The 12,322-nt window shown below is 35.0% G+C and overlaps 1 protein-coding gene across 2 annotated transcripts; it reads right to left on the bottom strand.

Annotated features, from left to right (window-relative positions):
• Positions 1-656: 656 nt before the first annotated feature.
• On the bottom strand, positions 657-11,053 carry LOC133805326 (uncharacterized). 2 transcript variants are annotated; one of them, XM_062243484.1, is made up of 12 exons: positions 10,768-11,053; positions 10,345-10,534; positions 10,154-10,219; positions 9,757-9,863; positions 9,186-9,246; positions 8,493-8,552; positions 8,340-8,414; positions 4,706-4,858; positions 4,268-4,322; positions 3,609-3,731; positions 1,260-1,497; positions 657-1,140 (listed from the first exon to the last, which is right to left on the bottom strand). In XM_062243484.1, exons 1-12 carry the CDS (start codon positions 10,797-10,799, stop codon positions 1,125-1,127), a joined length of 1,176 nt encoding a protein of 391 aa, XP_062099468.1. In that variant the 5' UTR covers positions 10,800-11,053; the 3' UTR covers positions 657-1,124. The 2 variants fall into 2 exon arrangements, with proteins under 2 accessions (XP_062099468.1, XP_062099467.1); XM_062243483.1 differs by having other exon boundaries at positions 1,265-1,497; positions 10,768-11,052.
• Between the last annotated feature and the right edge of the window lie 1,269 nt (positions 11,054-12,322).

Genomic DNA, 12,322 nt, shown 5'->3' with positions numbered 1-12,322 from the left:
CATCAATTAATTAAAACAATAAAATACAGATCAATAATCATCTAGTGAACGATACATGAGAACAACACATATATATATACATGAGCTTTTTGTTTTTGTATTTTTTTTTTTATATTTTGAGTATTTGATCCGATTTTTTGTTAGAATATGTAAAATTATTTAATGTTTTCCTTGACTTGAATTATATGGAAAACAATTTTAAAATGTTTGAATAGTAAGTTTTAGAGGGTTTAATGAATTTTATTTGTAAATTTTGCGAAGTAAAATGTTGAATCCGTGGGTTTGATTCTTGATTTTTACCTCATTTCTTTGTCGTTTTGTGTATTTTGGTTCCTCATTGCTTCAAGATCTTGATACATGATTTTTTCTTATTGTAAGTTGACTTTTCGTTGACTTCCCTGTGCTTGGTTGCTGGCGGTGATAGGTGATTTTACTGCTGCCAGTGGTTGTTGCAATTTTCCGTGGGAGGATGGGTCTCGCAGGAGAGATCGTGAAAACATAGAAAATGTCATGCAGCCGTAAAACCTTTTGGCAACCGCATAAATGTTATTTTTTATTCTGTATATAAGAAAAAATTTCAAATAATTATGCTTTAGCAATTTTTCTAGATAAATAATAAAACAAAGTCCTTCTAGACGCAATATTGAAACATTAGATTTGAAAAATGAAATTATAACTTATATTAAAAAAGATACATCTGATTTACACGCTCAATGTCTTCTACATTTTAACACCCATAAAATACTCGTGCTGCATTTCACCAAATGAACAAATAAAATACTGGACTAGACACCACACCCACAAACGACACAAGTGGGAGGAGAAAGAGGAGAAAGAGAGAGAGAGAGGGACTATAATTACAGTCTTCGATTGTTCTTGCAAGTGATGACCATCCCTCTCTGGTGGAGTAGGATTACTATCTTCAATAGGTCTTGGAAGGGAAGACCATCCTTCTCGGAGGGAGAGAGGGGTAGAGGGAAACAGGGGGGAGGAAGGGGAGAGAGAGAGATGGATGGATGACAGTCTTCAATAACCCAATCTCTAGTACTCCGATATCCACATTTCCCTGCCACGTGCAGTAATATCTGATTTCCGATCACTGGAAACAAATGAAGCTTACAAGTTCACTGGAGGAGTTCCCTGAAATTTGGTCATAAAAACAACATTTGAAGCGTGAAGCAACAGCTAAAACAAGCAAATAAAAATTAAAAAAAAAAGAGATTGGCTTGTTCTTTGCTTTATCGGTTGGGAAACAATACCTTACCTTGAACAAAAGATCATTTGCAATGTGTTCCCAGGGTAATGATATGGACATTAGGCAACATTTAAGAGGCACCATCTCTTCATCCAAACTTGTGTTGGAAGCAGCAGCAGCTGCATACGCATGCTTGGCTGCCACAGTAGCTACAGCTGCTGCTTTGCGAACAATTGAGCCAATCCCAAATCCCCGTTTTGAAATGACAGGTGAAAAACGACCTGAGTCTTCATGGCTTTGATCTAATATCATGACATAATAAGCAAAATATTCAACGAAACAAATTTTTTGACACCCATGTCGGAATCAAAAACAAGCATACTGCAGTGAGATGTATATCCATTAAATAAAGATCATGCTCACTATTCTGCAACGTTATGAAGAGGAATTGGCAGAATGATAAAAATTTACTCATTTCCCATGTAATGTGAAAACTTCCCTAAAACCTCTTTCTCAAATGGATAAGTAATAAACACATGAATACATGGGAAAAAGAGACATTTCTCTAATTTCCATGCCCATTATTTTTCAACACTGATGAGAGAACATGACTATAACCATGATAAAATTAAGGAACAATGAATTTTAATCTGTACAAATGCTCAAACTAAGTTGGCTCAGCAACTAAGAGAACAAGTTAAATGTTTGTAATGAAACAACTGACGAGTGACTCGGAACACTTGCAGCCATAACCGAACAGCAGCCCCAACTGATTTATTTTTAATAAGTTTGACCTACTGACTTATTTTTCTAGCTTGACGTTGCAGTCAAGCCTAATATTTTGACAACTTCTTTCTACTACATATGCTTTTTATAATGAAGTACATAAAAATTTCTAAAAGGTCATGACAGTGTCACAATCTAACAATTACTTGTAATGAACAGAAAACATACTTTAGAATGGAGTATGTAAAGGGAAGTTTGAGGTATTGAGCTTCCTAATACCCTATATTTTTTATCTATGCCAAATTTAATAATTATTACAAAAGTATACCCCCAGACCATTTTTTTGACAAATTTGCCCCTCACAATTTCCATCCTCTTCCCTCACTAAAACAAAAATACCCGGACCATAAATCTTTCTTTCACCCAATTTAAACACTCATTTCATCAAATTGTTTTATATTTCTTATATAAAAGAATACATACAATAAACGGCCATCACCCTTGAAGCACACATCAAGTTGTTTTTTTAATAATTCAAGTTTCAAACACATCTGTGCATGCATGATTTATTGGGTTTAATCGCGATTTTTTTGAAAATCTGCAAAATTTCGAGCAAACACGAACAATGGTCCCATGAAAATTTGGTCAGACATCTTTTTGGCTTCTAAAATCAAGTTTTCATGGGGGACCATCATTATAGCATCGTTCTCTAAAAGCAAGTTTTTCATGGGACTATAGTTATGGGTATTGTTTTGTAAAATTTGATAAAAACTTTGGTGAGGCATAACTTCTCTAAGTCATCGATGATTTTTTTTTTTTTTTTTTTATATCTACACGTTTAGAATGTGTAGAATCTTAAGTTTGGGAGTGAACCTCAAATTTCGAGATCAGTCCATTTGCAGCTATGATGAAAACTGAGACTTAAATAATCAAAATTTAAGGCTCTACACATTCTAAACATGTAGATCTCAAAAAAATACCAAAATTAAAAAAAAATCACCTCAAACCGAGTCAAAAATTATGCCTCGTCAACATTTTATCAAATCTTACAAAACAATGCCCATAACAATGCTTAACGATGGTCCTATGGGAAACTAAACTTTAGATGCCAAGATGATGCTCACAACGATGGTTAACGATGTTCCCATAAAATCTCGATTTTATACGCCAAAACGATGCTTAACGATGGTCCCATGAAAATTTGATTTTAGAGGCCAAATTTCCATTGGACCATAGCAAACCATCGTTTTGTTAGAAATTCTGCAGATTTTAGATCTGGAAAACACCACGATAAAAAACAATAAACCATGCACAAATGTGTTCTAAACCTTTAAATTAGTGTTTCAAGTGAATGTTTTTGTGAGTTTAAGTTTTGGATTAGATTTTGAATAATGGTGATGGGGCGTTTATTGTATGTGTTGTTTTAGATGAGAAGTTTAAAAAAATTGATGAAATGAGTGTTTAAATTGGGTGAAGAAGGATTTATGATCTGGGTATTTTTCTTTTAGTGAGAGAGAAAGGGAATGGAAATTGTGTGAGGGGTAAATTTGTCAAAAAAAATGGTTTGGGGGCATATTTGTGTAATAATTATTAAAGTTAGCATAGATAATAAATAAAATATTAGGATGCATATACCTCAAATTTCCCTTCGTAAATACTCTAGATAACACAGAACAAAGTTCTTTACCTGCAATACCAGAAACAGCTACTTCAACTTCCCCTCGACCTCCAGGACCTTTCATGTAGAGTCGGTCTGATTTGCCAGGCGAATTCCCAAGTGCTAGAAGACTCCCAAACCGAGATTTGCTACCTTTTACAGAGGGGGGAAAGAAAACTAAGTAAACGCATATGCTGATGTATGGTTTCTGACATTATGTAAAAAATAATTCCAAAGTTACTTAGTGAATGCAAACAAGCACACTCCTCCATAATATTGAGCGACTATTTTTTCTTTTAATTTTTTTTCCTTGCGCACAAAATCTAGCACATACAGATACTTAGTGAATGCATAAACTGTCTCAGAAGTAACACTACAAAAATCAAGCTAAACAGCTTATTTCATAATAACTTAAACACCATATCCCCAACACCCGATAATTATTACAGTTAGAGTTCAAACCTGGAACCCAATTCGAACCATATTATCTTTAGGAAACATAAAGCCCATGGTTATCAACCATGAAACTGGTCCCAAAGAATAAAACCTAATACCACATGAGAGCAAATCACAAGCCTACCACTTAACTAGATAGAGTTGCCTATTTTTATATCCACAAGTCAAATGAACCCAAAAAAAACAAGCAAAACAAAATTAAAAAAAAAAAACAGTTCTTTGTGAGAATATACCATAATATGCATCTCGAACCATTGAATAACTGACAAATCCTGAGAAAAGGGTAATCTGCAATTTAAAACAAGCCACTAGTAAGCCAGAATGTCTATCAAAATGACATTTAAATTTACAGCATCTTCAATGTAGACAGTCTCAAATCAACTCATTGATTTAGATACCACAACCAGAAGAATAGTGGTGGTAGAGTGCTTCCATTAAGTACAGATTTCTGAAATGATCAATGCATTGATTGACCCATTTAAATTACAGCTCTTAAAGGCTACAAATCTTATCAGTTTTTAAAGATGTATCTAGCCTTAAAATATACACTTGAATAATATGAACACTGGAGTCAAAGCATCTCTAGATATGAAATGCACAAGGACCAGTAGAGAGTTTGACACAATGCAGTGCTAAGTAAGTATTACATCCGAAAGATATTTAACACGAACCTTGGTATCTTTAGTATTTCCAATATCGGTGTCCATTGTTACAGAGGATCCATCGCTAGAACTGCAATCATTTTGTTCCTGATCACTAGGAAACGCTGCCCCACCCTGTGCATTCAGAAGTACACAGTAGCAATGGTCTAATTCTGTCAATACCTACCAAAGAATAGGACAACTGATTACTTCTTGTAAGACAGCAAACAGTATAATGTACATTTATTAATACAAAAAAAAAACTAAAAAAATAATTAACACCTGAAAGTATCAATTATAAAGTATATTACATTTATACAGGAAAAAAAAACAAGTAACACCTGAAAGATATAAATTATTAAATTCCTGAAAACGGGGTTAAAGAAAATGAAAAATCAATATTTAGAGAGCAATAATGATTTCAAAAGAGCACAAAATAAAAAATTCATGTTTATGCAAGAAACTGTTTTGTGTTATTCAAATGATAGTAGACTAAACAACAGGTAAACATAATGGGGAAAGAATAAGACTAGTCATTAATCACTTCATAATATGTAAAAACTACAAAATTGAGCAGAACCGATAAAATCGATAGGCTTCAGCTTCGGTTTACCTATTCTAGACGCATGGGTAATTCTGGAAAGCTTAATTAGTTGCTGATGTGAGCCTAGAACGTGTTGTGGGTGTGTTTGTGGTAGTGGAGAAGCTAGCTTTTTGATTAGGCCTTTGGGAATGGCGAGTAGGATATAGGTAGCTTTTGGTATTGAGAGAAAGGGTATCTAACTTGTGTGCTGAGCTTTGCTCTTGTGGAGAGTCCCTAGCCTCTGGAATGCTTGGGGAACCTGTATCCAGTTACTGTTTATCAATGATAACACTCACCCAGAATTTTCATTCTATTTTACCTATTCTCTTGCTCTGGTTTATATCAAATTGGTATCAAAGCACTTTCTGGGACCAATGACGGGCAAGAAGGTACAACTACAGATTAATTTGACGAAGGAGATAGTCAGAGAGGCATATGACGAACTACAAAGAGAGATCGGAACGTTGAAAGGCGACGTTTAGGTGATAACTAAACATTATGATCAATTCATCAAAGAGCAAGAGTCAGCCAAGATGGGATCATCGTCAGTGGGGAAGACAGATAGTCCTATTGGGGTAGGTGGCTCGGCTGCAGATGGCGCGACTATTCTTTTAGATATGCGACGTGATTTCCAATTCAGAAAGCTTTGAGATGCCGATACTTGGAGCTAATCAAGACAATCGGATTTAAGAGGCTGAAAATTACTTTGCTCTCCAACGTTTTACCAATGAAGAGATGATCGAGGCAGCAGTGATTGGCTTTGAGGGAGACGCTCTTCTTTGGTACGAGTGGGAGAACAAGAAGCAAGCAATTGTCCTATGGGATGAAATAAAGGTTCTGCTATTGAAGCAATTTCATTCTATGCAAAAACGGATTGTTGTCTAAGTAGTTTCTCACGCTGGAGCAAACAGGGACTGTCCAAGAGTATAGCCGAATATTCATCAAGCTCTTAGCTTTGTTAGACAATATATCCCTTGAATATTACCTTGGGTCAGTTTGTAAAAGGGCTTCGTGCTCATGTTCGATATGAGTTGAGGATTTTGGATCCCATTTACTGGGTAAGGCCATGGAATTAACCCTGAAAATTGAGGAAAAAAATTCACAGTTAGGTCTTCGTAGAAACCATTCGACCTAGGTCCAACTTTTGTTCCACCAGCATGTCGTCAAACGAAGGACGACAAACTGTTGGCGGTGCTTCTTGTACTTCAAATCATATGGGGAATTTTGGAGGTTAATGAACTCAGAGATGTAGGAGAAACGACATCGAGGGGTCTACTACCAGTGTGATGGTGAATGGAACTAAGGATATCAATGTAAAAAGCAGGAATTGAATGTACTCTTTACTCATGATGAAGTCACAGTTGAAGACAAATTAGAGACGGAGGCCATGGAGGAGATGGAGCGATGATGAGCAAGAGGTGGTAGCAATGACCACGCCCAAGACCATGAAGATGAACGGTTAAGTTGGGGAACAAGAGGTGGTAGCGTTGATTGATCCTGGTGTCACCCATAATTTCATCTCCACAAAGCTTCTTCAAAAACTGAAGCATGAGGGGCCTAGCGTTTTAGTTGATCTTAATCAGATGGTTTTCCAATCACTAATGTGTTCGAAGTGCCTAAATTTGTGCAAGGAATGCTAGATGTACATGCCAGAATGCCTGTTGGGTTACCTCTAGTCCGAGGACATGAGCATTCCATCGTGCTTAGAGGGGGAAGCTCACCTATTAGTGTACGACCATATCGCTAACCCCACATTCAAAAGGCAGAAATTGAAAGATTGATTGAAGAGATGCTCGCAACTAGTATTATTCCTAAATCGTGGCAACAGTTCTTTTTCCAGCCCTATGTTATTAGTGAACAAGATAAATCGTGGCGACTTTGCGTGGATTACAAGGCCCTAAATAAGGCAAAAATCCCTGATAAATATATAGTCCTAGTAATTGATGAACTTCTCGACAAGCTCCATGGAGCCAAAAAAAATTCTCAGCTAGATTTAAAATCTAGGTATCACCACATTAGAGTTCGACCCCAGGATGTTCACAAGACAACCTTCCACACTCGTGATGGCCATTGCGAATTTTTGATGATGCCTTTCGATCTCACAAATGCCCCAGCCACCTTCCAATCACTGATGAAGGAGATGTTTCATCCCTTCCTTTAAAATTTGTTTCGTCTTTTTGTACTATTAGGATGGTACTTTGGATGAGCTTTAAATGAACCTCCTATGGACCCAATAGAAAAATAAGTTTCAGGCAAATGATAAGCGATATCATGAAGAATTCGTTGTTGGTGACTTGGTGTTTTTCAAGCTTAAACCCTATAGACATTGATCGTTGGCTCAACAAAAATATGAGAAGTTTGCAGCCTGCATTATGGACCCTTCCAAGTCCTCCAGCATATCAGCAAAGTAGCTTATAAACTTAATCTTTCGACCACTGCACTGGAACTCGTTGTGGAACCTGTATCCTTGCTGATTGTTCATCCTAAAGCCAATGGAAATAATGGAGAAACTTAAGTTTTGCTGAAATGGAAATCTCAACTTGAATTCGAAGAAACCTGGGAAGATTCTCAAATGATTCAACATCATTTGCCTGAGTTTCACCTTGAGGACAAGGTGATGGTCTGGGGGAGGAAATGATAGACCTCGAGTTCTTTTTACCTATTTTACACACCAGGTAGCTCTGGAAAGCTTAATTAGTTGTTGATGTGAGCCTAGAACATGTTGTGGATGTGTTTGTGGTAGTGGAGCAGTAAGTTAGCTTTATAGTTAGGCCATTGGGATATGCGAGTAGAATATACGCAGCTTTTGGTAATTCAGGGAAAGGGTATCTTGTGTATTGAGCTTTGATGCTTATCAATAATAACACACCCAAAATTTTCATTCCATTTTGCCTGTTTTCTAGCTCTGATTTCTATCAAAAAACTAAATAAATAATAAGTTATTATTATTATAGAATGGATACCATTGACCTACAAGAAGAAGAAAAAAAGACTATCCGCAATCACATTAAAAGAAACAGAATATGGAGTTTTAACTAAATATGAACCCCATTAAACAAATACAAACCATTAACACTTTACCACGGCATCAAAAGTAGAGTCAAAATCATCTATGGCAAAACAAATATCTGGATAGGCAGGTGTTGTCTCCACTTCCTGGATAAGTTTTAAAAAAAGAGTCAAAATTAAGTAGAAGATAAAACTCAAATTGATAGCATTTTTTAGTAGGATCACCTTCTTTGAATCCAGATGAAAATCAACCCGGCTTGGAGATGCATAAACAGTCTTTACAACCTGTAAAAGAAAAAAATGGACCATAGTTCAGAATTTACTAATCCTCCAAAAAAAATCTGAGTCAGTTTGGTATAACTGTATTGTTGGGAATAACAGATGTAATTGTGATGTGGGAAAAAGGAGTGCTGTGGGGAAAAGCTGCTAATGCTAAGTGTTTGGTAAATTACAGATTTTAAAGTGCTGCAAGTTAAGAAAATTGTATAGAGTGTTTTGATTAAAGTGTTGTTAAATATTAGAAAGCAGTTTTTAACTTTTTTTAGAAAGCAGATTTTAGTTTTTCTAAAACTGCCTCAAACAAGTCCTATATTGAATGTAACAAATTGGAAGGAAATGAACACTTCTTGAGCAACCATGAATGCAAGGGTTCAAACTTCTCAACATAAGCTTATACTTTCAGAAGTCATCAGTTTTTTGCATTAGTGATCACATATTTGTAGTTAAAGAACCCCTGCCCATATAAACCCAGTATATTAAGGAATAGGATATAAAGCATGCAGACAGATAAAGGTGAATCCTAAAAAAAAAAATTTCCACATAGATCTGGAGTTCGTCTACCACCATAATAAAATCAAAATTTAAAACTTCTAGCAAATGGCATTTCTATAGCAATGACCAAACTCAGGCTGAACATACCTTATATACAGGAGATAATGGTGTATTTCTTGCAGCTTGATGCTTCAGAAGATCCTGATGACTGAAAAGAGAGTTTATTCTGATTTAGAAAACAAGAGAACATTGATGGGAAACAAAGAGCAAGTTCTGTTTGGCTATGTTTGTTTTTTGGTGTGGCAGAGTAACAATGAAAATGGATAAATATACGATGACTTACATCTGGTTGGATGGTTGGTTGGATGGTTGGGATTAATGAAAATAGAGGAATAAGAATGAGAAAGAAATAAAAATGGAATAAAATTTAATATAAATAAAAAAATTGAAAAACAAATTATTAATTTTTTTAATTAACCTTTCCTCTTTCCTCTCATTTTTTTTTTTTTTTGAAAAAAATAGTCATTCCACAAAAATAGTGAAAGAATCATTCCATTGTAAGGGCATTCTAATGCTTTAAAATGTGACCAAACAAAAGAATAAGAATAGAATGAAAAATGATTCCATTCCATCCCCCAACCAAACATACTTGACATGTAAGGTTATCTACTTAAGTTGAGAACCGAAATTTTGATACCAAAGTAAATGATTACTAAACCTGCAAATAGCCACTGTGACAGAAAATGAAGTATGAGCGATCAAGTTCAGGTAAAATGAGCGTCTCCAGTCCACGTCTATAGCATTGTCACCAATCATGTCATCCAACTGGTTGACAGAATTGCAGAATGTTATCTTGTTGTGAAAGAAGTATAAATAGAACTGTTATCATTCTCTTTTCACTGAAAGCATCTTATTAAACGCACACATGTAGCACGTATGAAGCCCAATCAATTAGAAAATTTCAAAAGAGTTGTTAAAGTTCACAGCAGCCCGAGAAGTGCAGTGCTTATTCCTTTAAAAATTCACTGCGTGATCCCAACATCCCACCAATACACATTTGGAATGTTCAAAATTATTCTCTCCGTAAGATTGCTTGGATCTCAAGCTGCTTTTACCTTAGGGGCCCACCTGCGTACAAAGTAAGGAGGAGCACCATCCTTATCTTCACTAACACCATGTCCCTGAGAGTTTTGTCATAGAATAATTCAAACTATGAGAATTCCCATCAAGTTCCAGAAAAATAAACGCAAAGAACGAGGGGAAAAGAAAAAGAAGGAAAGTAAACCATGGAAATTAAAAGACATACCAACTTTCTGACTAAAAATACAAGATCATCGTCCTGCCGCCTCTTAGACTCCTTACCACGAAAAAAATAGAGATCCAGCACGTCATGCCAGAAGCGAGAATCGAATTCAACATCCGAACTATCATGCTCATCAAGTACAGTTTTCCCTAATAATTTCGAGTTTTTCTTCACCATACTCAGCAATTCATACCTACCCCGAAATTTGAAAAACATTTTTACTAAGAACTTTCCCAGAAACAAAAATCTCAGAATCCGTTGATTACGTGAGCACAAACCACATAAATATTTCAGTGACACACAAACAACCTCCAGTAGTCCCAATTGCATAAATCAAAATCAAATTTACAATGCATGAAATCACATGACGAAATTGGGCAAAAACCCGAAACCCTAATTGAAGAACATGGTAAGATAAGGGCGTACCTGGAAGGAGTTTCCTCGCCATCGCCGAGCATCTTCGGCGTCGCCGTTAATTTACTTCTCTTCCACTTTTCGTCTCACCCAAAATCTATCAAATACAAATTTAGGGTTTTCAGAGAGAGAGGATATGACTAATCAGGGTTTCGCAATGAGCCAAAAAATAATTCAGAGAGCAAAGTGGCGCGAGTTCTCTACGATCTGGGCGCCACGACTGTTACTTGCTTTGCTGTTGCGTCAGACTCCTCGAGGAGAGAGAGACAGAACGCACCGCGTAAATTTGGAGCCGTTTTCAATATCCTTGGCCACGGAGTAAAACTATACCATCAACCATTAGCGTTGTGACAGCTGTCAATTAGAAAGGGAATAATTTTTTTTTTTTTTGTCGCAATGAAAAAACTAGAAAGGGAAGAATGAATACCCTAATACAATATTTTAATTTAAATTTTATTTAATTCGAAATTAAATTATAAGAATAATGATGTGTCATGATCTTCGCCCAAAATGCCATATTCCATAAATAAAAGCTAAAATAGTTTTTGACATTAGAGTTCCTCCAAGGACACCTATAGAAGAGGCCACTTAATTAGATAGAAGAGGCTAAGTGTGGTCACTTCCTATATCCTTCTATATTAGATCAATTATATATCTTATCTTCATTATTATGTGTGCTTTTTTGGATCAGTTTTGTATTACTAGTATTGTCTGAGCGTGCTTATTGGTGATTGCATACCAACATTATCACAATGACAACTTTACCCGATATATATATATATTTATATACTAGAAAACCCTTTTGCTCAGATTTTGTGATGATTAAAAAATTTATATTTTTAAATTTTATTGGGAAGATTATATGATAAGAAGTCTTATTTGTCCTACCCGTACAATATGTTCTTTATATGGACACGTGGATACATCTTGAGCCTAATTTTCTTTTTTATTATTATATTCATTGTATGACAAATAATTAAAATATCAAAAACAAAATTCAAACAGCTTGTTGTACATGTAATTTTATTTATATAATTATTATTATGCACTTTGCCTGATTTTTTTTTAAAAAAGTCAAAATTATGTAAAAAGAAATTTATGTTTTGTGCAATGGTTATTTTGGCCAATTACTCTTTATTTTTAAAAATTAAATTTTACACCTCGTGTTTTGTCAAAAGATTAAAAATAAGATATATCGATTATTTGAACACTTTATTTTAACTGATTACCTGTTTTGAACATTTATTTTTTAAAATTAACCTTTGGACCATGTATGTATTCAAAATGTTCAAAATTCTTTATAAAAAGTAAATTATGTATAATATGTTTTGTGTAAGGGTTCACACCATTTTGAACTTTCTGTTTTAACCGATTATCCGATTGGACCATTTATTTAAAAAAAAACTTTTGGATCTCGTGTTTTATCAAAACGTTAAGAATATGAATATATACAGATAAATTATTTGATCGAACCACATGTATTCTGGTCAATTACTTATTTGGACCCTTTATTTTTAAAATGGTAAAGTAAATTATTAAAAATTTATCGAACAAAGAGTTCACATTG

Source organism: Humulus lupulus, chromosome X (assembly GCF_963169125.1).
Source record: "Humulus lupulus chromosome X, drHumLupu1.1, whole genome shotgun sequence".
NCBI lineage: Eukaryota > Viridiplantae > Streptophyta > Magnoliopsida > Rosales > Cannabaceae > Humulus > Humulus lupulus.
Note: the sequence above shows the minus strand (reverse complement) of the source record. Positions and strands in the feature narration are given on the sequence as shown.